The sequence below is a fragment of the Lepus europaeus genome, chromosome 5, assembly GCF_033115175.1.
Source record: "Lepus europaeus isolate LE1 chromosome 5, mLepTim1.pri, whole genome shotgun sequence".
NCBI classification, from domain to species: Eukaryota; Metazoa; Chordata; class Mammalia; order Lagomorpha; family Leporidae; genus Lepus; species Lepus europaeus.
Genome location: NC_084831.1, coordinates 19,855,452 through 19,880,513, shown reverse-complemented (window position 1 = coordinate 19,880,513; position 25,062 = coordinate 19,855,452). Strand labels below are relative to the sequence as shown.

The following is a 25,062-nucleotide window of genomic DNA, read 5'->3' as shown; positions in this document are numbered from 1 at the left end:
CTTGGGCCCTTGCCACCCACATGGGAGACCCAGATGGAGTTCCACGTTCCTGGATTTGCCTGGCCCAGCCCTGGCAGTTGCAGCCACTTGGGAGTGAACCAGAAGATGGAAGAGCTCTCTGTCACTCCTTCTCTTTAATACTGCCTTTCAATTAAAAATAAATAAATCTTTAAAAATGCAAGTCAGCAGTCTCAGAAGCCCCATCTGACAGCAGTGCTTCGTCTTAGAGCCTGAATACCAGTACGAGGGACCCTGCAGGAGCCGCCCCACTAAGACTGTATCTCAGCGAAGGCCTATTCTTTAAAGATCCAGAAACCATTTTCTCCCAATTCAGAATAACTGAAGAGACAGGTTGTAAATTCAAAAGTTTCAGAAGACTTACCTGGGCAAGTCTGGCTGAGTTTCAATTTCCTAACTGAAGCAGGATTTGTAATGGAGGGTTTGCTACCTGGATTTCAGAGTAGCCTATTTTATGTCTGTGCCCAGCAGAGTAGCCTTTAGAACCTGAGTGATTGCCCCCGTGCAGTGGCAGAGCTAAAACTACGGTTCAATGTTCCCACAATCAGCCACTATTAAACAGCTGATATTAACACCTTTCAGATCTGAAGCAGTCCCTCCGGCCTCTGAGATGACTATGATGGCTGACACTACGAAGTGCCTAGAGCACACCAGCCTCTATTAACCTAAGTAATGCTAGTCACCACCTGGTAAATTAAGTATTTCAGGGTCATTTTACAGATGCAAAAACTAAGGCACAGAGAGGCGAGGTGACTCACTGCTGCAGAGTTCCTGCAGAATCCAGACGCAGACCTGGGGCAGGCGTCCTCCTCGCAGGTCAGCAGCAGAGACGGCGCCTGGGACACCTGCACTCCCTTGTTCAAGTTCAGTCTCTGCTCCCAACTTCAGTTTCCGCTAATGTGTATCCTTGGGGGCAGCAGTGATGGCTCAGGTAGCTGCGTTCCTACCACTTATGTGGGGTATCTGGATTAAGTCTGGCCTTCACCCTTGGCCCAGCCCTGGCTGTTGTAGACATCTGAGGAGTAAACCAGCAGATAGGAAATCCCGGTCTCTTTCCCTGTCTCTCTCTCTGGTTCACATAAAACAAAGAAATAAAAATTTTAAAAATTTAAAAAGAAAGATTTAGAACCAGAAACTCTGGCTGTAAAGCCCAAGCTCTTATTTGCCAGACTGTATGGTCTTTCTCAGAATATGGTCAGATCATTCCATAAATAAGTACCTGAAGTTATAAAAAAGCACCTGGGAACCAAGTACTCTTAGATAAAAGTGTCCATTCACAGAAAACCACTACCAGAAAAACCACTTTCACTCCATCCATACTCACTATGACAATGCATGCTAAATGTATTCCAGATCCCACTTCCTAGCTAAACACTAAGCCAAAAACCTAACAACTGAGCCCTCAAGAATAAGGCCAGCCAAGAAACACTTTTCTCAACTTTGGAGAGCATAAGTACTTCTAACATCTCCATCTTCACTGCTCCCTATTTGTCTCTATGCCTCAGAGCCCAAGATTAAACAAAACCACACACACACACACACACACACACACACCCCTACACCTAAACAGATCACAAACCTATTCCCTAGCCAGGTGCACAAAACAGACATTCTAGAAGGTCAGTCTTTGAATCCCTATTCAGAATTTTGACCCTGAATTCAAGGAATAGCTTCTTGTTCATTCATTCAGTGTTGGGGAACATCTGAGCTGCACAAGGTCCACAAAGTGATTTGGTTTGGCCCTGCCAAGGCAACCACAGGCAAAACTAGAAATTCAATATATATCTACACAGCAAGTTAATTTTTAAGTTGATAATTCTGTATGGCCCATGAATAATATTACAAATATTCACATGGCCTTTGGCAGAAAAAAAGGTTCCCCACCTCTGAATCCAACCAGAAACCGGTTTTCTTTGGTTTCCTCTTGTCTCTACCACCTTCTAGAGGGTGGCAGAAATACTCACAGGCAAGCTGGAGGGTCTTGACTGAAGGCTCAGGTTCATATCTTCTTGCCCTCCCTTACTGGAGGTCATTGAGGGGGCTGAGGATGCCTGAGACCCAAATGAATCTTGAGATAGCTCCTGAAACAAGACAGATAAAAGCCAAAATGGGCCAGTATTAATAAACCAAGCCAGCTTATTTCATAGAAAAGAAGGCATAGGACTCTTACACAAGGGAAGCTGGGCGAGAGAGAAAGCTCAATTTTAAACATTAATTAAAAGAAGGAAAATCCAAGCTGTGGTTCTTAAGTATGACACCAGTGGGCTTTTTCTGATGGAACCCTGTCCACTTAATACCACGAGAGTGCTGTCTCTTGGGGCTAAATGTTTGTCTGGCTAATGACATGTCACACCTATCAAGAAATGATACCAACTGATTTTTAAAAAACTCATGCTAGAACCTTTGCATTAAAATAAGTACTGCTTCCTTCAAAGACATTGCCTTGGCATGAAACATTTATTCCAACGATGCTACCAGTACATAAAAACTTTACTGGGCTTGTCATCACTCCATCATTTCTTATCTTTTGGTTCTATAAAGAATAAAGCCCAAATTACTATTTTAGGCATCATTACCTATACCTTATTCAAATGAGTCTTTGCTATTTCCTAAAATTAAACCTACTCTCAAAAAGTAAGATTTGCCACACTGAGGATTTTCTAAAGAATGTGATACCAACTCTGCTGGTAATTTCAAATGAAGAGATCCCAAATATTTTGAATATACAGAATGGGATGGTGGTTATAATCAATGTACAGTACAGCTTCCCAAGCTGACTATTTTTTAAAACTTTTTATTTGAAAGGCAAAGCTACAGAGAGAAGAGGGAAAGACACACAGAGATCTTCCATCTACTGGTTCGCTCCCCAAATGGCCACAACAGGTAGGGCTGGGCCAGAGTGAAGCCAAGAGCTTCATCTGGGTTTTCCACATGGGTGCAGGACCCCAAGCACTTGGGCCATTCTCTCCTGCTTTCTCAGGTGCATTAGCAAGGAGCTGGATCAGAAGTGGAGCAGCTAGGACTCAAAACAGTACCCATATGGGACATTGGCATCGCAGGCAGCAGCTAAACCCACTGTGCCACAATACCGCCCCCCTAGGTATAATAACTATTTTGAAAAAAGACCAGAGGCAAGCTCTATGATGTAGCAAGTAAAGCCACTGCCTGAGGTGCCAGCATCCCATATTGTCACCAGTTCGAGTCCTGGCTGCTCCACTTCTAATTCAGCTCTCTGGTATGGCCTGGGAAAGCAGTAGAAGATGGCCCAAGTCCTTGGGCCCCTGCACCCATGTGGGAGACCCAGAAGAAGCTCCTGGCTTCAGACTGGTATAGCTCCAGCCTTGCAGCCAACTGGGAAGTGAACCAATGGATCAGAGATCTCTCTCTGCCTCTCTTTCTCTTTCTGTGTAACTCTGACTTCCAAATAAATAAACAGATCCTTAAAAAAAAGAAAAGAAAAAGAAAAAGACCAAACTCACTTAGATGATTAGGTTTTGAGATGCTTGTTTTTAAAAAAAGGAAAAATCAGGGCCAATGTTGTGATGCCACTTCACAATGTTAAGCCGCTTCTTGAGGCATGGGCACCCCACATCAGAGCACCAGTTCAGCCTCAGCTCCTCCACTTCCGATCCAGTTTCCTGTTAGTGCATCTCAGAAAGGCACTGGAAGATGACCTAAGAACTTAGGCTCCTGCCACCCAGGTGGGAGTCAAGGATGGAGTTCCAGGTGCCTGGCTTTAGCACCTGGCTATTGTGGGTATTTGGGTAGTGAACAGCAGATGAACAATCTCTCTCTCCTCATCCCTCCTCTCCCTCTGTCACTCTACCCTTCAAATAAATAAATAAATCTTAAAATAAATGACAAGAAAAATCAGTACCTTTACCTTCAAATTCGTGCCAGTCTTCGCAACTTACCATTGCCCCATACCATCATCAGTAAGGACAGCTACAGGTCTTTATGCAAGGTTATACATACCCTTATTAGTTCAGCCAATCCAGCTCCTTGTTTACCCTCCCAGAGTTTAATTGGTTTTTAAGTGCATATTAGAGAACAAACTTATATAGCACAGTTCTCATGACATCAACTCCCAAGCTGTCTCTGGTCACATACGGGAAAGGGTAAGAGGCAGGGGCACCTTACCTGTGGTGGAGGGAAGCGCTGCTGGGCATAGGCAGTTTGCTGGGACTGCTGAGACTGGGACTGAGGGTACGCAGCCTGCTGGGAGAGCGTCGAGGATGCTGGCTGCTGAGGTTGCTGCTGCTGGTAGGGAGACTGTGCCTGCGGCTGTGAGTAGGGGGGCTGGCTCTGGGGATGCTGCTGTGCCGTGGACTGCTGGGAGGGATACGGAGTTGGGGACTGCTGATGTGGAGGCTGAGATGGTTGCTGGGAGTATGGAGGCTGAGAGGACTGGAGCTGTGGTGGCTGAGACTGTGGCTGCTGCTGATATGAAGGCTGGGCATGAGGGGTCTGAGATGGTGGTTGCTGGGAGTAGGGTGGCTGCTGCTGCTGGGGGTGAGGACTTTGCTGGTTGTAATATGGAGTCTGGCCCTGCTGACCATACCCGCTGGGGCCTTGCTGCCCATAAGGAGGAATCTGTAGGAAAAGAAAAGATACTTTTAGCGACTCTTCTAGATGAAAAAAGGAGAGGTAATTGGTCAAAAGCTATGTTATAAGGATGGGTAGAGAAAGCAGGCAAGCTAAGCCTCACTCAGAAGGCCCAGGGGTCTTGTACCTTTTCCATCTAAACCAAGTCAAAGAAGGATGGCCAAGCTGGGTTATTATTAGTTGGATTGTTTACATGTGGACTATAGTCATTCACTGAAAACTTACACTATTTGATATTTGGGCAACTTACATGAATTCAAGAGCAACTGTTTTTACCCACAAGTCCAGTTTTTTTTTTTTCTTAATCATGGCCTGTACTGTTTTTGTAAGCATCAGGATTCTGTATCCTAACCACAGCCAGGAATCAACAGCAGCCTAGTTGAGGCAACCGAAAACCTAGAATTCACTCAGCCAGGCAGCATGCAAATCACTAAGCTAGCTACTTTAGTTTTCTCATTTAGTCTTCCTTCAAAAAAAATCTGAGGGCCTACTTGCTTACCTGTACCTTGCACTATGTTAGGCACTGGGGATATATCTGGTTGAGGGGAGGGAATCTATCCATCTCTCCTCAATCCTCAACGAAAGAAAAGGAACAGAACAGTATCCTGTCTTCTATATTTAAGGACATAGTTTGCTTTTAAGTCTTAGAAATAAGTTCAGGTTTTATATTTTGTCCCTCATTGCTTTTAGTGTAACACTCAAATACAAATGGTAGAAAATTCTGTCAATACAAAAAAAAAAAGACAATAAAAAGATAACTGTATACATGGCTAGACAAAAGGAGATGAGGGGAAATTTTAACACTTCTAACAGCATTGTTAGCATCTTTATTGTTTGGCTTTCCTTTTTTCTTTTACTCCCAGGCCCTCCTAAACACTCAGACTAGTGATATGTTGAAAGCTTAGAGAAACACGAAGGGCCTCCTTGTCCCCCAGGCACAGGGTCTAAGTGGTTTTCTTTGTAGTAGCAGTGGCTGGGTGCTCAGCCACTGCTCCTCTTTCATCCCACCTCCTTCAGAAATCAGAGTGGGGACAAGCAGCCCAGCCAGGTCAAGAGAACTGTGGTCAGGGAGCAGTTTTCCTTGAAGCACACAGAGGATGATACCCACAATCTTAGTAGCACAGTGTAACAAACTGAGCCAGTTGGCCTGTGTTTACATTAAGAGGCTTGGAAGCCAAATGTGTTCTGAGTCTGTAGCTCAAAGATAGATCCTAAACACCAACAAGCATTGAGGTGATCAGAGTAACCATCTACCTGCTGTGCATAAGAGAGGCCGCCCATGGCAGTCTGCGCCCGACCCTGCATGGTCATCGGGTACCGCTGTGGAGTCTGGGACCCATATGGTTGCCCTGGGTACCCATGTCCTTGCTGCGGTCCTGACGGAGGTCCCTGTTGTTGCGAGTATGGGTTAGTTCCGCCATATGGCTGAGGTCTCATCTTGCCCATCTGATCCATTGGACTGGATGGCTACAAAATAAAAAGAGCATTTCATTAACCTAAAGCTTTGATAGCCTCTGGCCAATAGGAACACACAACCCAAGTATACGTGCCTTCCAAGTCTACGCCACATAGGAAACCAGTTACTATAAAAAAGTAATGAGGCCCAATAAGCCTTGAGTAAGTCATTTAACTTTCGTCAGAATCTTGATTTTGTCATTCATAACACTAAAGCACCACCTGTTTGTGAAAGCATTTTGCAAGCTACAACTACTCTGTAAGTGTGGTACTACTGGAAACCCAAGGGACAGGCTAAGTGTAGAGCAATTAATACATGCACTCTCTAAGTGTAGAAAATCAGAACAAAGGCCTTTCACTTAGGAGAGGACAGGGCTACAATGCAATGTTATGCCCTTGTTCAACACCATCCAAACTGATGCTCCAAAACACAACCATCTGGATGTTTCTATCTTCCCAATAGTGGTGACTTTTTCCCTTGGACTATGGCATACGCAGTTAAATTTGTGCTTTCTTCCAAATGAGCAACAAGGCTAACTTAACAGTTGCTGAGGGAACAGTGACAGAGTTTAGAGTCTCGTGCATCTCAACCAAAGAACTTCTGTCTCTTTAAAGAACAAGATACAGAGGCTCAACACAGCACCAGCAATGAAAGTTCAAAGTTCAAATCACAGGTATTTGTCTACAAACATAGCTTTCTTTCCAGTTCTTTATAGAGCAATAGATTCAATCAGCTCGTTCATTTTTTTTGCCTTGCCTTTGTCTTATTGGAGCTGTCTAGGACGGAACCCCAGTAAACATTCTCTCATAGATACCTACCTGTGAAGGGGAGGGGAGGGGGTAGTTTCTCTAAGCATCTCTTAGATTCCCCCAAGGTGGAACATAAGCCCATAGTCTAACACAAAATGTGAAATTTAATTTTTTAAAATTTATTTATTTGAAAGGCAGAGTTATAGAGAGGCAGAGGCAGAGGCAAAGACAGAGAGATCTTCCATCTGCTGGTTTACTCTCCAAATGGCCCCAACGGTCAGAGCTGAGCAGATCTGAAGCCAGGAGCCAGGAGCTTCTTTCGGGTCTTCAATGTGGATGCAAGGGCCCAAGGACTGGGCCATCTTCTACTGCTTTCCCAGGCCACAGCAGAGAGCTAGAATGGAAGTGGAGCAGCTGGGACTCAAACCGGTGCCCATATGAGATGCTGGCACTGCAGGCAGCAGGTTTACTCACTGTGCCATAGTGCCAGCTCTAAAACTGAACTTAAGGAGGCCAGTGCTGTGGTGCAGCTGGTTAAGCCACCATCTGCAGATCCAGCATCCCATCTTGGCACTGGTTCAAGGCCTGGCTGTTCTACTTCCGATCCAGCTCTCTGCTATGGCCTGGGAAAGCAGCAGATGACCCAAGTGTTTGGGCCCCTGCCACCCATATGGCAGATCCAGAAGAAGCTCCTGGCTTTGGCCTGGCCCAGCCCTGGCTGTTATGGCTTTCTGGGGAGTGAACCAGCAGATGGAAGATAGCTCTCTCTTTCAATTAAACAAACTTTAAAAAAAAAAAAAACTGAATCTTAAACGGTTTGAGCTTCAACATCATTAACTCTCAAATGAAGGAGTTCAATGGCTCTCAAATTTGAACATGCATCACTGGAGGTCTTGTTAAAACCAGACTGCTTGGACCCGCACTGAGCATGATTCAGCAGGTTTAATGTGCAACCAAGGATGCACTTGTAGCAGGTGATGCTGACGGTAAAAGTCCAGGGAACACACTTTGAGAACCACTGGTTCACATCACCGCTTAGGGTTCCTTCTAGTCCTGTTCTATAATTAACAAGTTATGCTATAATTTAAGGTATGTAAGACTTTAAGCAACAACAGCGAAATCTGTAAAATGAGGGGGGCATCCAAACAATTGGTTCTTTGTATGTTTTTACCCAAAAACAAAAAAAAAACAAAAAAAAAACAAAAAAAAAACTGAGTGTTTTTAAGAGGAAGGAACACTGTCATGAAGAAAAATGGGTAAGACAGTAAGACGCAGAAGCTATTCTAAATATCAAGAGAAAAAAGCAGGAGCAGATTTCTCTCCTAAACCACAGCTGAGAGCTCAGCTAAAACATAATAGTGATGGGAGTATTCCCTTCCAAGATTCTAAGCCACAGAGAATCGTAGTAAAAACCGTGTCCCAAATCACTACTATGTCAACATTATTAAAGGGATCTTTCCAACAACCCTAATTAAACAATTTTTGTCCAAGGCCTGCATCTACACCAAAAGCTCTAATAATGTTCCCAATCTTAATTCTGGAGCTATGTGGATTCTTTTGGGACTACTTAAGAAGTTGAAATTTAGCAACAACTGGACGAGTAATAAACAGCATGTGGTCTTCTCCAACACACCTGGCAATGGAGCCAAACCATCACCATTCTCTCCTGTAAAGAGCAGGGGGCTTACATGGCCATATCATGCTGAATATCATAAAGAGGTCTTCATCTCACCCCAGAATGCAGCTGCTGTCCATGTGTCCCTTACATGAAGAGATTATATTTGCTGAACAGAGAGACCAGCCTGTTCTGGGTATCTATCAGTCTATGTCTCCACACAGTACGAGGGACAGCCATTACCATGGTTACCATGGAGCTTCTAGAACAGTAGCTATTAACTAGGGCTACAGATTGGAATTTTCTGTGAATGCCTGGGCTTCTCTCTAGAAGAGCTTGGGCTCCTACCCCTAAGATCCCTGAATGATTCTGATGTATACTAGTAACAGAACCAGTAATCTAGTGAAGCAATAACCAATAAAATTTTTCCATAATGTGACTTGTTATGTACTTGAAATACGATCGATGCACTGAATTATTTTTATTTACTTTTAATTAAAATTCACATAAGCACATGTAGCTAATGGCTATCATATTGAACGGTGTAGTTCTACAGCAACGCCCCCAAATCACTTCCTGCTTCCTTTCTGCTAATCCTGCGTAGCATTAGCGTGTAAAAAGAGTGCATTATAGTGGTTCACATTCTAACTATCTAACCTGGAACACTTAAAAAAAAATAAAAAAAAAAAAAAGACTGATTTATTTGAAGGGCAGAGTTACAGAGAAAGAGGCAGAGACAGAGATCTGGTTCATTTCCCAAATGGCCACAACAGCCAGCACTGAGCCTTGAATTCCACCCAGGTTTCCCACATGGGCCATCTTCCGCTGCCTTCCTAGGAGTATTAGCAGGGAGCTAGACTGGAAATGGAGCAACTGAGAGACAAATTGACACCCATATGGGATGCTGCAGACGGCAGCTTAACCAGCGCTAGCCCTGAATGTATCAGTTCAGTATCTAAAATGCACATAAAACACATCAAACAGTATTTGGTATTTAAATGCTCAATAAGTGGTAGCTACTATCAACAATGATAAGGAAAAGTGTTGTGGTATACCAAGTAAAGCCGCTACCTGTGGTGCCCGCATCCCATATGGGCACTGGTTGTTCTACTTCCAATCCAGCTCCCTGCTAATTTGTGCCTGGGGAAGCAGCAAAAGATGGCCCAAATGCTTGGCCCCTGCACCCACATGGGAGACCCAGAAGAAGCTCCGGCTCCTGGCTTCTGAGAGGTCCAGCTCCCACTGTTGTGGCCATCTGGGGAGTAAACCAGCAGTTGAAAGATCTCTTTCTGAAACTCTTTCAAATAAATACATCAATCTTAAAAAAAAAAAACCCACAAAAACTGATAAAAAGGAGCTGCTATTGTGCTATTGTTGGGCAGAAGGTAAAACAGCTGCTCGCAACACTGGCACTCCATACTGGAGTGCCAGTTTGAGTCCTGGTTGCTCTACTTCCCATCCAGTTAGCTCCTACTAAAGTGCCTAGGAAAGCAGCAAATGATGACCCAAGTACTTGGGTCCCTGTCACCCAAGTGGGAGACCCAGATGATGGAGTTCCCAACTCCTGGTCTCAGCAGGGCCCAATCTGGCCAGAGCTGGGCCAATGTGAAGCCAGGAGCTTCTGGATCTCCCATGTGGGTGCAGGGGCCCAAGTACTTGGGCCATCTTCTGCTGCTTTCCCAGGCACCCTAGCAGGGAGATGGACTAGAAGCGAACAGCTTGATCTCAAACAGGTGCCCAAATGGGATGCCAGCATTGCAGGCACAGCTTTACCAGCTATACCAGAATACCACCCCCGAAAGAAATTTTTTTAAAGATTTATTTATTTATTTGAAAGGCAGAGTTACAGAGAGAGAGAGAGAGAGAGAGAGAGAGAGAGACAGACTTCCATCCGCTGGTTCCCCAGATGGCTGCAAAGGCTGGAGCTGTGCCAATCCGAAGCCAGGAGCCAGGAGCTTCATCGGGTCTCCCACATGGGTGTAGGGGCCAAAGCACTTGGGCCACCTTCCACTGCTTTCCCAGGTGTATTAGCAGGAAGCTGGATTGAGGTGGAGCAGCTAGGACTTGGACTGGTGCCCATATGGGATACCAGTGTTGCATATGAGGGCTGGTGCTGGCCCTAGGACTTACAAATTCTATGTTCACAATACATTGCCTATAGAAGCAGCACCAGCCCCAATCTCATGTATATCTAAATGTACTAGTGTAAATCCAGTCAATAATATTGTTACCAAAATCGCAGTCTCTGTCCTCAGTGTCAAAAAATAATGAGGACAAGGTCTGAAGCTGAAGGAAACAGAAGGTTTAATCTGTCCACATTATAATGTTTAACAGTTGTAGCTAACTATTCTAATTAATAGATTGCACCTCTAAAGATTTAAGTTCCAAGAGCTGTGGCATAGTAGGTTAAGCCTCCAAACATGGTGCAGGCATCCCACATGCGCACCAATTTGAGTCCTGACTGCTCCACTCCCTATCCAGCTCCCTGCTGGTGGCCGGGGAAAACAGTCGAAGATGGCCCAACTGCTCAAGCCTCTGCACCCATGTGGAAGACCCGAAGAAACTCCTGGCTTCGGATTGGCCCCGCTCCAGCCGTTGCGGCCATTTAGGGAGTGAACCAGTGGATGGAAGACCTCTCTCTCTCTAACACTACCTGTCAAATCTTAAAAAAAAAAAAAAAACCAACAACGTGGGGAGGGGGAGTGGAGAGGGCGGCGAGGAGATTTAAGTTCCCACAGTTACCGAAGTGCAGAGCAAGGACTCAGTTAACTGTTCAATGTGCACAGCTGCTCTACTGCAAAAAGTAGAACACAAAGGAAACAACGGGGGCCAGCGCTGTGGCCTAACAGGTAAAGACAAGGCCTGCAGCCCTCGCATCCCATTTGGGTGCTGATTCCAGTCCTGAGTGATCTACTTCAGTCTGGCCCAGCCCTGGTCATTGTGGCCATTGGAGAGTGAACCAGTGGATGGAAGACCTCTCTTTCTCTCTGCCTTGCATCTCTGTAACCCTTTACAATAAATCAATCTTAAAAAAAATTACAATGGAGACAGAGATGTAACCATGCAGCCATAAAGGTCAGGGCATACCCTAAATCCAACTCTAAGACAGGCTATGACTCTGAGGGAAAACAGGAGGATGAGAACAAAGAAAAAGCCCACGTTGAGAATATCCTCCTGTGCCATCCTATCCCAGGGAGAAGTTCAAAACTGCATAGCATTTCCCAACACACTGCTTCAAAACAAAATGCTGACGGTAAGTCACCTTTTCCCTCTCACATCAGGTGGGCCTGACGTCCAAATATAGTTTCTTACATGGGGGCTATAAAGGACTCAAGGAATCTCTCATCTCAACTTTAGGAAATCTGTTCAGACCAAAAATAAATGAGAGTCAAAGAAATCCTTTTCCTAAAAATAAAATTAAGACACTTCCTTTTTCTGGTCATAAGATTTCTTACTCCCTCCTCACACCAAAGGCTTATAATTCTGCAACTGAAAATGCAGATTATCTAGAAAACTAAAATATATTCAAACAACCCGATTATTTTGATGGCATGTCAAAGTTATAAACATCTGTTCATATCAGAAGGGGAGGTGGGCAGAGAACTCACACTTTTGACATTTAAAACCATTGTGAGAGACATGTGATCTGCAGTTACAGATGAAATGCCATCGGTCCAATGGCTTGTAACAGGGAAGAGCCCTTACATTTTCACTAATCAGTTTTATTGGAAAGTAGCAATTTCAGACCAGAAAAATCCCTACTACATGCGAGATAGAAACGCTAGTATTAGCAGCCTGCAAGCACCAGGCAAGGGATGGGAAACACCAAACCCTGGCTGTAAAGAGCCAGAGGTTCCACTCTGGGAAAGACAGAGGAAATCCTTTCAATGGGAAACCACAGGAGTAGATTACTGTGATTACACTTCAAAAGCAAAGGCTCTGCCACAGAGACACATAATTGAGAGGAAAATGCTGCCCCTTGATCAGGGAAGTCAGGCCCCCTGCTATATACTCTCCTGCATTCATAAAAAATAAAAATAAAAAAGAGGAAAAGAGCCATATGAAAACTCCTCATCTCCATCTACCACTTATCTCCTTCCAGATCACTGGCCGTGTTATAAACTGCCTACCAAGTGAAATGCATCAAAAGATGCAGTTTAGGGGCATCAAAGGCAAGGATGCCTAGCAGGCTATCCTTCTGAATATATCAGGACAGAGAGCTTGCAGACTAGCCCGCAGCACAGAGCTCCTCTGCTCCAAGCAAACAGAACGACAAGCCGCCCCACAGTCAGCTTCCAGAATCCCTCACAACTTTATTCTGCACCGAGGAAGGCCACGACACTCAGGTTACTGAGATATAATAGCCTAGACTTTAAGGACCTGGGCTAAGTGTCCCGTAACCAAAACCAACCAGCTTTAAGAAAACTCAGATTAAATAAAACATTGATGCAAAGTCTGCATTTGATGGTGACTAGTTAAGAAAGCAGACAGGGCCAAGGACCCAAACCCCCAAGAGGAATGAAATAATGTTTCACCAAAATGCACCCACACCACGTGGTAGTGGCACCAAGACAGAGGAACTTTTTAATTTTCTTTTAGCAAAAGTACACATGACTTCAGTCCCAAAGACACAGAAAGAAAGCACCCAAGCAGCAACCCCAAAGAGCCAGATTCACTACCCTACAGAGCCAAGGACTAGCAAAAATAAGAAATAGGTAGGCCAGGGACTGCCACAAAGGTGCCCACCAGAAAGGGTTCTCGGCCACCACTTGTTCTGTCACCCTGAACACCAACTAGGTGGGTGTCTATAAACCCAGAACCATCACCTTAGATTGTGGACATTTAAATATTATTTCTTAGTCCTTGTGCTTTCAGTTTATTCCTGGCCAGCCTTGTTGTACGACTTTTAATAATAACAATAAAAAATGCATCTCTGGCTCTTTAACCGAAAGAAACCCTTAATTGATTCCCACAGTAATTAACCTGCATTTTACCTCAGAGAGCGGTAGTTAAGGAAGTCGGCACTGCTATTTATAACTCATCTCAAATTGAGGGCAGACTGCCTAAAATCTAACACATCCCAGCTGTACTCCTGTTTGAACTGGGGCCAAGGGAATTTTTTAAAGCAATCTTGGCACGGAATGAATGACACCAACAGTATGAGAGCGCGAGTGGTTGTGTTGTGGTGACGTAGCATTGGAGGTGGAATGGGAGAGGGGGGCCAGTGTGCTGTGATCCCTCTCATGCATGCCTGCAGCTTGCCGAGTCCCAGTACAGTAAGCTGGGAGCCGCCCACTGAGAGCCAAACACAGGAAAAGCCTTTTCCTGTGGAACGCCTTCAAGTGAGAAACACATGGCTAATCTGCATAAACTCGAAGCCACACCGCCCCTGCCAGGAAGGTTAGTGCTCGTAATCTCTGGCCACGAAGCCGGCTGCCTGGGAGGACTTGGACTGGCGCCTGATAACCCAGAAAGAGCCGAGAGAACAGATGGGTAAGGACCCCGGCAGAAAACAGCCCCAGGTCACATGACTCACCACATGGCCCCGCCAGCACAAACTATTGTCTGGCTGCAGCTCCTATACAAAGGCACCGGGCCTCTGCTTCCTGTGATTCCAGGGACGGGTGGCAGCTGTTGATCCAGTTTCTGTATGGGACCCTCCCCTATTAAGGGACACTCCACGCAGGGACAAGTATAAAAGTTAAGGCCTCTCCCAACCAAGGAGCTCTGAACGTCCTGCCAGTTCCACGTGGCACTTAGATCTCACAACTCAGACCTCGGGACACCGTAGACTTCCACAGAGAGCCACCCTGTGCACCCTGGCACACATGAGTTCCCAGCAAAAATCATCTCCATCGTCCTCCCTCTTCCCAGCCACAGACATCTATAGCCTCCTCCTTACTCTGTCCCGTTTTGCTCCTCAGTACTTCATGGCTTTGAAGAGTGGTCCAAGTTCCTTATACCCACTCAAAAGAAACTGCCTAGAAACCTCTTCATTTTAGTTCTTCCCCCAGGCCCTACCTCCTAAAATAAGGACATTGCCTTTGCTTGGTTTTCCTTTTCAATAGTGGGGAAACATGACAGTTTACTTGACCTAAGACAGTAAGATTCTCAACTTTCTGTTTAGCTTTACCAAAGACATCACTACAAATTTTCTGAAGCTGAATCAATGAAAGGCAAACAAAACAAAACAAAAATCTCATCAGCTATACCAACATCTGACCCAGGGCATCAAGTCCACGCAATCTAGGAATCTAAGTATTCATAACCTAGGAACCACATCCCAATTTTCGACTTCACAAGAGATGAAACACAATTCTTTCTTTCTCGTTCTTGTTCAGTCCAGTTACAAACCAAGCTGTTCATCTGCCAGAGACGCATTAGTAACAAACTAGCTTGAAACTACCACTCCCGTTTTGTTTGAAAAAATTCTTTAAAACGCCTATAAGTTTCCAAGTTGAATATAATTAATCCAAAGTCAATGAAAAATTCTATTTTCCTCATTCTGTTTATAGAAATCACTCTAGAAGATCTAGAAGAAATGGGAAAATTAAGAGCCCATTTCAACACTGAATCCCAGGCTGATGAAACCCCCAGAAGGGGCTGCAACCGGACATCAGACTCAGGACCTTCTGTCCTACACTCTCCATCCCAAAAGTGATAAAGCCTCACTCCCTAGATCAGGGCAAGTTAAGCTACTGTGCTTTCAGAATGGATCACTGAAAACTCACTAAAGTTAGAAAAAAGAGACCAAAAGGGGAAGAGAGTCATTTAATCATCTAGCCAAACTCAAACAGATTATGAGAGCCAACTGTAATAACCACCTCACAGCTGTCCACCTAAAAGAGGCATGCCAGAGAAACCACAACCAGGTGGCTGCTATTTCTTTATTTCTTGCTTAGCTCCAGAAAGAGTCCTTCAAATATAGCAGCTAGAGAACAAAACTAATGAAGTCCTCCTATCGGCCCCCTCCCCAGGAGGGTAAATTCCTTCTCTGCATCCAGAGCACTCTCATTGGCCACCTTTTATGGAGGAAGTGCTCTTCCCGAAATGATGATCACTTTTTTATAAGACCAAACCTTAACCAATTTCTCCCTATTTCCAATGATTTATAAAAGCCTCTAAGAAAATAAAGCAACTTTGTTGCTCTCTGCTGTGGCCTGGGAAAGTAGTAGAGGATGGCCCAGGTCCTTGGGCCCCTACACCCATGTGGGAGACCTGGAAGAAACTCCAGGCTCCCGACTTCGGAATCAGCGCAGCTCCAGCCATTGCGGCCATCTGGGGAATGAGCCAGTGGATGAAGACCTCTCTCTCTCTGCCTCTCAAATATTAAAAAAAAAAAAAAAAAAAAAAAAAAGAAGAAGTAGACAGAAAGGATTCACATGGGTGTCCATATGGGTTGCTGGCATCACAGGTGGCAACCTAGCCTGCTACACAACACCACCAGCCCCAACACTAGGATGTTGAAAACTAGGGTTTTTCTAATCCCAGGTCTCAGACCAACTCCTGGGAGGAGTGGGCAAGGCAATTAACCAAACTGTATCTCCTTCACTACACAATCCTACCCTGCCCTCCAGATACTGAACCAACAGCTCTAGGATGGACCCAGGAACCTTTATTTATTTTAAAGATTTATTTGCTTGAAAGAGATACACAGAGAGAGAAGGAAAGGCAGAGAGACAGAGAGGTCTTCCACCTGCTGTTTCACTCCCCAACTGGCCGCAACGGCCGGAGCCATGCCGATCCGAAGCCAGGAGCTTCCTCTGGGTCTCCCATGTGGGTGCAGGGGCCCAAGGACTTGAGCCATCTTCTCCTGCTTTCCCAGGCCATAGCAGAGAGCTGGATCAGAAGTGGAGCAGCCAGGACTAGAACCGGCGCCTATATGGGATGCCAGCACTGCAGGCAGTGGCTTTATCCACCACGCCACAGTGCCAGCCCCTAGGAACCTGTATTTTTAATCTCAGGAGATTCTCATGTTCAGTTGGCAGCTGTTAGGCTACATGGCCTCCCTCCAAAGCTTCTCCTGTGTCCAGCACATAGTGACTCAAAAACTCCAATGCACAGTTTTCTTAGCCAAACAAAGGTCTGAAGAAGGCAATGCCTGGCCAATACACAAACATCAGGAATGTACTTCGGATTTCCAGATTCCCAAATGAACAGTATTCTCAAAGACAAGCTTTCTGGCCGGCGCCGCGGCTCACTAGGCTAATCCTCCGCCTTGCGGCGCCGGCACACCGGGTTCTAGTCCCGGTCGGGGCACCGATCCTGTCCCGGTTGCCCCTCTTCCAGGCCAGCTCTCTGCTGTGGCTAGGGAGTGCAGTGGAGGATGGCCCAAGTCCTTGGGTCCTGCACCCCATGGGAGACCAGGAGAAGCACCTGGCTCCTGCCATCGGAACAGCGCGGTGCGCCGGCCGCAGCGCGCTACCGCGGCGGCCATTGGAGGGTGAACCAACGGCAAAGGAAGACCTTTCTCTCTGTCTCTCTCTCTCACTGTCCACTCTGCCTGTAAAAAAAAAAAAAAAAAAAAAAAAAAAAAAAAAAAAGACAAGCTTTCCCAAATTCCTATACATTGTATCACTCACATGCTACCTTCAACTTTATTTCTCTTACTTCCTGTCTGTATCCTAGACTAGAATGCAAGTTCCAGGAAGGTTTGTGTGCAAAACAAACTCCTAAAGTAGGAAAAGGGGCCTGTAGAAAAAAAAAAATAAAACTGGACGGGCCCTCCACTTCCTATCTGCACTTAGGCTGAGAGGAAGTGCTTCGGGTCTACACGTTCAGGCCTAGGCAGCAGTGTAAGGGCTCTGCAACTGGAGTGCCTTCAATGTCACCGTCCCTCAGTGTTCTCACCAACAGAAGGTGTGTCCCAAGACCCTCAGCAGCTGCCTGAAACCACAACCCTAGCATCGAAGTATCGAACCCTAGATGTAAAACTAGGTTTTTTTCCTATACATTCATACCTACAATAAAGTTTGATTTGTAAATTAGGCACAGTGAGAGACTAATAACTAACATAAAATAGAACAATTACAACAATATACTGTAATAAAGGTTACGTGGATGAGGTCTCTCTCAAAATACAGAATTTTCCACTTAATATTTCAGACAGCTGACCAGAGTCAACTGAAACTGCAGAAAAGAAAGCACAGCAGGCGGGGATGCCACGGTAGTACACCCTTAGGGTCGAATGAAATGAGTTAGTAAGGGGCAAAGAGATCCACTGTTCCTAAAAGCAGCAGGACTGCTCCAGCCTCAGTCTTCATACTCATCCATCCCTCTACCTACTCCTTCTTCTGGATTAGGAAAGCTCAATTTTTGATGTCAAATATCATTTCAATGTGGCCTGATGAAATCATCTAAAATTCCAATCCAGTATACTTATCACTAACATACCATATGGCTTACTTATTTATCTCATTTAAGTCTGTATCCTAGACTAGAATGAGCCCCAAAACATATGTAGATGTTTGTGTGTTTAATTCATTGCCGTGACTTCTAGCACCCAGAATGCCACTGTCATCCCACACAAGTCTCAAATTTTCGACACTAAAGCTTAGAAACAGAAAATTAAGGTTTCACCCCATATACTCAAGATCAGGAGCCCGAAGTGGTCAATTACAGGTTAAACTGGCAATCAAATAAAGTTATACTTGTTGTAAAAGAAAAAGAGGGAGTCGGCGCTGTGGCATAGCAGGTGAAGCTGCGGCCTGCAGTGCCGGCATCCCATATGGACACCGGTTCAAGTCCCGGCTGCTCCTCTTCTGATCCAGCTCTCTGCTGTGGTCTGGGAAAGCAGCAGAAGATGGTCCAAGTGCTTGGGCCCCTGCACCCATGCGGGAGAATTGGAAGAAGCGCCTGGCTCTAGATCGGCATAGCTCCAGGCATTGCAGCCAACTGGGGAGTGAACCAGCAGATGAAGACCTCTCTCTCCTTCTCTAACTCTAACTTTCAAATAAATAAATAAATAAATAAATATTTTAAAGAAAGAAAGAAAAAGAGGCAGCATTGTGGTACGGCAGGTTAAGCTGCCCTTTGGGTCTTCCACATCTCACATCAGAGTGCCTGGTTTGAGTCCCAGATGCTCTGCTTCCAATCCAGCTTCCTGCTAACATGCCTGGGAAGGCAGCTGATGATGGCTCAAGTACCTGGGTTCCTGCTGCCCACATGGGAGATCCAGTTGGAGTTCCTGGCTCCTGATTTTGTCCTGGCCAAGTCCCAGCTTATATGGGGATGTGGCGAATGAACCGGTAGATGGAAGTTCTCTCTTGGTCATTCTGCCTTTCAAATAAATAAGTCTTTAAAAAAAAGTTTGATGCCACTTTGAGGTCACTTCATCCCTTGGCACCAGAACATCTATATAAACAGGAGTTAAACATGTTTAACAAAGATTTGATACTAGATACATTATGTGAAAAGCTTGTTATAGCCCGTCCGTAAAGTACATGACTTCCCTCTCTTCACTCTCAACAAGAGGAAAGAAACAGAATGGGGTTGAAATACCTACTTTAAACACATGAACACTTAAGTCAGACAAAAGCGTTGGCCAGTCCAAGTCTCAAGCACCACCTACTTTGTCTGTTCTCCCTGAGGAATTTGCTCACTAGCTCCATCCAAGAATCCGAACAGTAAGGCCAACAGCTTTCCACCAGGGCAATACCAACCACTGACAAGTGTTTGGAAACAGATGTAGGAAAGCACCCTTTTAATCTGGGGAGCATGATGCCAAACGTCCCTGCAAGGCAGCCCCACACAAAAAAGCCCTGCTGAGAAACAATGCCACTCCTAAGTATTACACTTCAGATGGGCAATTTCCTGCAAAACTTGATCCTGAGCAGCAAAGGGAAAAGGATTCAGAACTGACCAGTGCCCATCCCAAAAACCTATCTGTGTAAGTACAAAGCCAAGGTGAGAATAAACAAAAATCTATTTTAAAAAACAGTTGGTGGGGCCAGTGCTGTGGGACAGCAAGTAAAGCCACCGCCTGCAGTGCCAGCGTCAGTTCAAGTCCCGGCTGCTCCACTTCTGATTCAGCTCTCTGCTAGTGGCCGGGAAAGCAGTGGAAGATGGCTCAGATGCTTGGGTTCCTGCACCCGCATGGGAGACCCAGAAGAAGCTCCAGGCTCCTGGCTTCGGATAGGCCCAGCTCCGGCCGTTGCGGCCATTTGGGGGAGTGAACCAGCAGTTGGAAGACTCCCCTCCCCCCGTAACTCTGCCTTTCAAATACATAAATAAATCTTTTAAAAAAAAAGTTGGAAGACAATTTACTGACGGCACTTTCCTCTGTGCATTTATTATAACTGTACTTATACAGATACTTGTGATTATTTACTTACATATTTCTTCTTCACTACAAAGTAATTCACTGGAGGAAGACTTATGAATTTTCCTTTTTAAAGGTTTACTTATCTATTTGAATAGCAGAGTTAGAGAGACAGGGAGATCTTCCAGCCACTGGTTCACTCCCCAAATGGCCACAACGGCTAGAGCTGGGCTGATCTGAAGCCAGGAGCTTCTTTCAGGTCTCCCATGTGGGTACAGGGGTCTACACACTTGGCCATTTTCCATTGATTTTCCAGGTGCATTAGCAGGGAGCTGGATTGGAAGTGAAACAGCCTGGACTCAAACCACTGTCCATATGGGATGCCAGCGCTATAGAAGCTAAATAAATACCTATTGTATTACCATAAGCAACTAGCACATGGCAGCACTCACAGGTTATTCCAAAAAATTTCACTTGACGGGTGGGTATTTGGTTAAGATACCCCTTATGATGACCACATTTCATAGTGGGTTTCAGTATCAGCTCACTGCAGAACCTAGCTTCCTCGAATGAGCACCTAGGAGGCAACAGGTAATTGCTCAAGTACTCTGTCCATGCCACCCACAGGGGAGACCCAGACTGAGCCTCTAGTTTTGGGTTTTGGCTTGACCCAGCCCCAGTTGTTGCAGGTATTTGGGCAATGAACCAGCCAGTCTAAGCTGTCTGTCTCTCCCTTTCTCAATGACTTTCAAATAAATTTTTAAAATTATAAATAAACAAGATTTTGTCATAAGACTTCTTACATTGGCAAGTTCCCAAATATATATTTTATGCTTTAAATTAGACAACTTCCAGCAACAAGATTGGGTTCTTAGTAAGTTCTTATCCTGAAAATTCTTAGGAAACAGGAATATCAACAAAGTCTGGGAAATCTTGACGGTAAAGACAGACTTGTATACTGCATCCCAGTTCATGCTTAAAAATTAACAACCAGTGCTGACACTGTGTCGTATAGGTTCAAGTCCCAGCTGCTCCACTTCTGATCCAACTCCCTACTAACACACCTGGGAAAGCAGTGGAAGATGACCCAAGAACTTGGGCCCCTACACCCACACGGGAGACCTGGACCCTGGCTCCTGGCTTTGGCTCAGCTCTGGCCATTGTGGCTATTTGGGGAGTGAACCAATGGATGTAAATTCCTCTCTCTCTTTCTCCCCTCTCTATTTCTGCACAACAGGCTAAGCCTCCGCTTGTGGCACCAGCATCCCATATGGGCACCATTTCGTGTCCTGGCTGCTCTTCTTCTGACACAGGAAAAAGATACACCCTGCTATAAAACACCTTCTAGGACTACTATTAGGAAAAGAACTTTGGTGTGCATGGACTCTAAGCCCCACTGAGAGGGACAATTCTTTTGATATTCTCTGGCCACTTACTGTTATTTTTCGGTAACAGACAAAGGCAAGGATCCTATGACCTTGTACACAAAGCTCCACCCAGGTACTCACAGGCCAGCTTTCCAGTAAATACAACACTGCTCTGAATCACACCTAGTTCCTCTGATCTAGGACCCAAAATATTCTTCTCTCTTCCACATTAAACTGATATGCACACAGATGCTCAAAAAAAGCAGGGGTGGGAGGGAACAGAGTTGTGGTGCAGTGAGTAAATAAGCCATCACTTGCGGCCCCAGCATCCCATATGTGCGCTGCTCTACTTCCAATCCAGCTCCCTGCTAATGCGCCTGGGAAAGCAGCGGAAGATGGGCCAAGTACTTGGGCCCTGTACCCACACGGAAAACCCAGATGAAGCTCCTGGCTTCAGCCCAGCCCACTCTTGGCTGTTGTGGCCATTTGGGGAGCGAACAAGCAGAAGACTGGAAGATTGATTGACCGATCTCTCTCCCTCCTTCTCTGTAATTCTTTCAAATAAATAAATCTTTAAAAAAATAAATAGGCTGGTATTGTGGCACAGTGGGTTAAGCTATAGCCTACAAAGCTGGCAGCCCATATGAGAGAATCAGTTCTAGTCCTGACTGCTCCGCTTGTGATCCAGCTCCCTGTTTACACGCCTGAGAAAGCAGCAAAAGACGGCCAAGTGCTTTAACCCCTCCACCCACATGGGAGATCTGGAGTTCTTGGTTCCTGGCTTCAGCCTGGGTCAACCCCAACCCCAACGACCATTTGAAAGAGTGAACCAACAGACAGAAGATCTCTTTCTGTTTCTCCACCTTTAGATTGATAAATAAATCTTAAAAAACAACTCTAAACTTTGGATGGTCTTGCACAGATTGTACAAAAAGATTGTGTCTTGGGGCCGGCGCTATGGTGCAGTGGGTTAAAGCCCTGGCCTGAAGTGCTGGCATCCCATGTGGGCGCCAGTTCTAGTCCCGGCTGCTCCACTTCCAGTCCAGCTCTCTGCTATGGCCTGGGATAGCAGAAGATGGCCCAAGTCCTTGGTCCCTGCACCTGTGTGGGAAACACAGAAGCAGCTCCAGGCTCCTGGCTTCAGATAGGCGCAGCTCCAGCCGTTGCGGCCAATTGGGGAGTGAACCAGCGGATGAAAGACCCCTCTCTCTCTCTCTCTCTCTCTGCCTCTCCTCTCTTTATGTAACTCTCTCAAGTGAAAAATAAATCTTAAAAAAAAAAAAAAAAAAAAAAGATTGTATGTCTCTAAGTAGATAGTCTCTATACCCTGCCAAAGTTTTTCCTTCTATAAAAAAGGTCTCTGATATATCACTGAGCTGTAGAAACTTAATTCACATGCTGTCAGGGATTCCTTTGTCACCATGCTTCAATCCAATCAGGCATTGCATTGTATTCTGATAAAGATACCAAGCAGTAGTAGCAATTGTACTATGTTTATTTCCTTAAATCCCATGACTGTCTGAGACCACTTCCCCGAAATACTAATCTTCCTCTAGTACTGCCCAAGTACACTCAGAACTATTAGCAGGCACAATTACAGAAGTAAAGGAATGGCCTAAGGTATGGCCAACCTTACAGATTATAGAGGGGTGGCCACTGTGGCAGAGCAAGTTAAGCTGCGACTTGGGATGCCTACATCCCACACTGGAGTGCCCAGGTTCGAGTCCTGCCTCTGTTTCCTATCCAGCTTCCTGCTAATGGGCATCCTGAGAAGCAGCAAAAAATGGTTCCAGTGCTTGGGTTCCTGCTACCCATGTAGGAAGGAAGCTCCTGGTTTTGGCCTGGCCCAGCCCAGCTGTTACAAGCATTTGAAGAGTACATCAGCAGGTGGAAGATGTGTTGCTCTGCTTTTCAAAGAAATAAATAAAAATAAATTTAAAAAGAGAGATTATAGTTGCCTCCAGATCCTCGGGTTCTAAGGTCAGCAATCCCCTGAATGGGAAATCAGAGTCCCAGAAGTTCTCCAGCTCTTTTCAAAGCTCCCAAAGTATACTGGTACCAGCATCCTCTACACCAGCGTTCAGACAAATGTGCAAAGGAGACTCTGGCTTCATGATTAACAACAGAAATACGGAGAACTAGACCAAAGTTACCAGCTGTCTTTCCCAAAGCTTACTGTCCCTTCTTTATTTGCTATCTCTGACCAGAATAATCAAATTGATGCTTGGCACACTAACCTATGGAAATCTCACCAACATGTAGACCTCCTCCCCTGTCCACTTTGGTTCTGACACACTTTTCCAAGATTATCTTATTCAAGGCACACAGAATTTCCCTTTGGTAAATGTTTCTGGGTGGGTGAGGCCAGCTTTCTCAATTTCATTTTATTTTAACCTAAAATACCATAATGAGACCACATATTGGTCACTTGAGGTTTTATGTTGGGGTTTTTAAATAAGCCAATTCAAAGTTGCATTGGGAAAGCAAAGGATTCAAATCACAAATTGGAAAGAAAAATAAGAATGTTACAAATCTGTTCTGCGCCAACAGAACCCCAAAAACAAGATTATGGAGAGCTAAGAATCTGCTTCCAAACCAAAGGCAATAAAGTGGGCAAGGAGAAGAGGTAGAGACCGTTTCGGCACTTCTGTTCATCAGTTAATTAGATAAAGGTGCTGCCTGCCTCTAGTTGACAAGGACTTTCCAACAGAAGCAAGCAGGTACTAGGAATCTTCATTACAATTATGTTGATCGGAAACTGCTATAAATTACATCTCCCGGGGCTGGCGTTGGGGCATAACGGATTAAGCTCCCGCCTGCAATGCCGGCATCCCATGTGGGCACCTGCTCTGCTTCCTGCTGACGTGCCTGGGAAAGAAGAGGAAGATGGCCCAACTCCTTGGGCCCCTGCACCTATGTGGGAGACTCAGATAAAGTCCCTGGCTTCTGGCTTCAGCCTGGCCCAGTCATAGCCATTGCAGCCATTTGAGGAGTGAACCAGCAGATGGAAGATCTCTCTCTCCTCTCTCTGTAACTCTGCCTTTCAAATCAATAAAATAAAACCTTTTATTTTAAAAAAAATTACATCTCTCATGTCCTTTCAAATATATTTTTCCAGCTGTGACATGATGAAGCTACTGGGAGTTTCCATGTTAATACAAAATTGGACACCACTCTGGATACCCAGGAGTGACACCCACATACCATTTTGGAGTGCCTAAGTTGAGGACCAGCTCTGCATCAGATTCCAGCTTCCCACTAACACACACCATGGGAAGCAGATGATGGCTCAAGTAAGTTGGGTCCCTGTCATACATGTGGGAGACCTGGACGGAGTTCCAGGCTCGTGGCTTTGGTTTGGCCCGGTCCTGGCTATTGTGGGTATTTGGGGAGTAAACCAGTGGATAGAAGATCTCAGTCTCTCTGCCTTTCAAACAAAAATATAAACACACACACACACACCCCAAACTCTACTACAGCATTCATCTGTACTTTCAAATATCAAGCCACAGACCAGACTTTTAGCATAGTGGCCCCTGGAAACCAACGCCTTCACTGCAGCTGGGTCAGTGACCCTAACAACATTCCACAGGCAAGGGAAAAAAGCCTGGTGGCAGGAAACTTGTTTTGAATGGTAAGGATACAGAAACCACATCAGATTTTCAGGAAGACCAAGTGAACTTGAACACTGTTTCTCCATTTGTTACCTGACCACTCCTGTAGCTTCCCTTTCCGTGCCAAGCACAATGCTTACTCAAGTAAGTCATACAACTGGGGACAGGTCGTGGCTCAAATATCCGCTACTCAGAGAGGCCTCAGCCACTTCAGAGATCGAGTGATTCCTCAGGATTCCACTTAGAGGGGTTACTGGGAAAACTTCACAAAGGACACAAGGGAAAGAATTCACAGCAAAATAGAGTGGCCCCTGGGGAGTGGAGGATAAGGGAGGAAAGAGCTCCAGGGCACCGCAGACCTCACTCACAGGTCACTTG

The 25,062-nt window shown here is 45.4% G+C and overlaps 1 protein-coding gene across 2 annotated transcripts in view; it reads right to left on the bottom strand.

Annotated features, from left to right (window-relative positions):
* The window catches only part of ARID1A (AT-rich interaction domain 1A), an 88,317-nt gene that overhangs the window by 46,336 nt on the left and 16,919 nt on the right, over positions 1 to 25,062 (bottom strand). For both annotated transcript variants that reach the window (XM_062190702.1, XM_062190703.1), the window contains exons 2-4: positions 5,878 to 6,090; positions 4,159 to 4,611; positions 1,983 to 2,099 (exon numbers count right to left, since the gene is read on the bottom strand). In XM_062190702.1, coding sequence (XP_062046686.1) covers positions 1,983 to 2,099; positions 4,159 to 4,611; positions 5,878 to 6,090 — 783 coding nt within the window. The remainder of the gene's footprint in view (positions 1 to 1,982; positions 2,100 to 4,158; positions 4,612 to 5,877; positions 6,091 to 25,062) is intronic.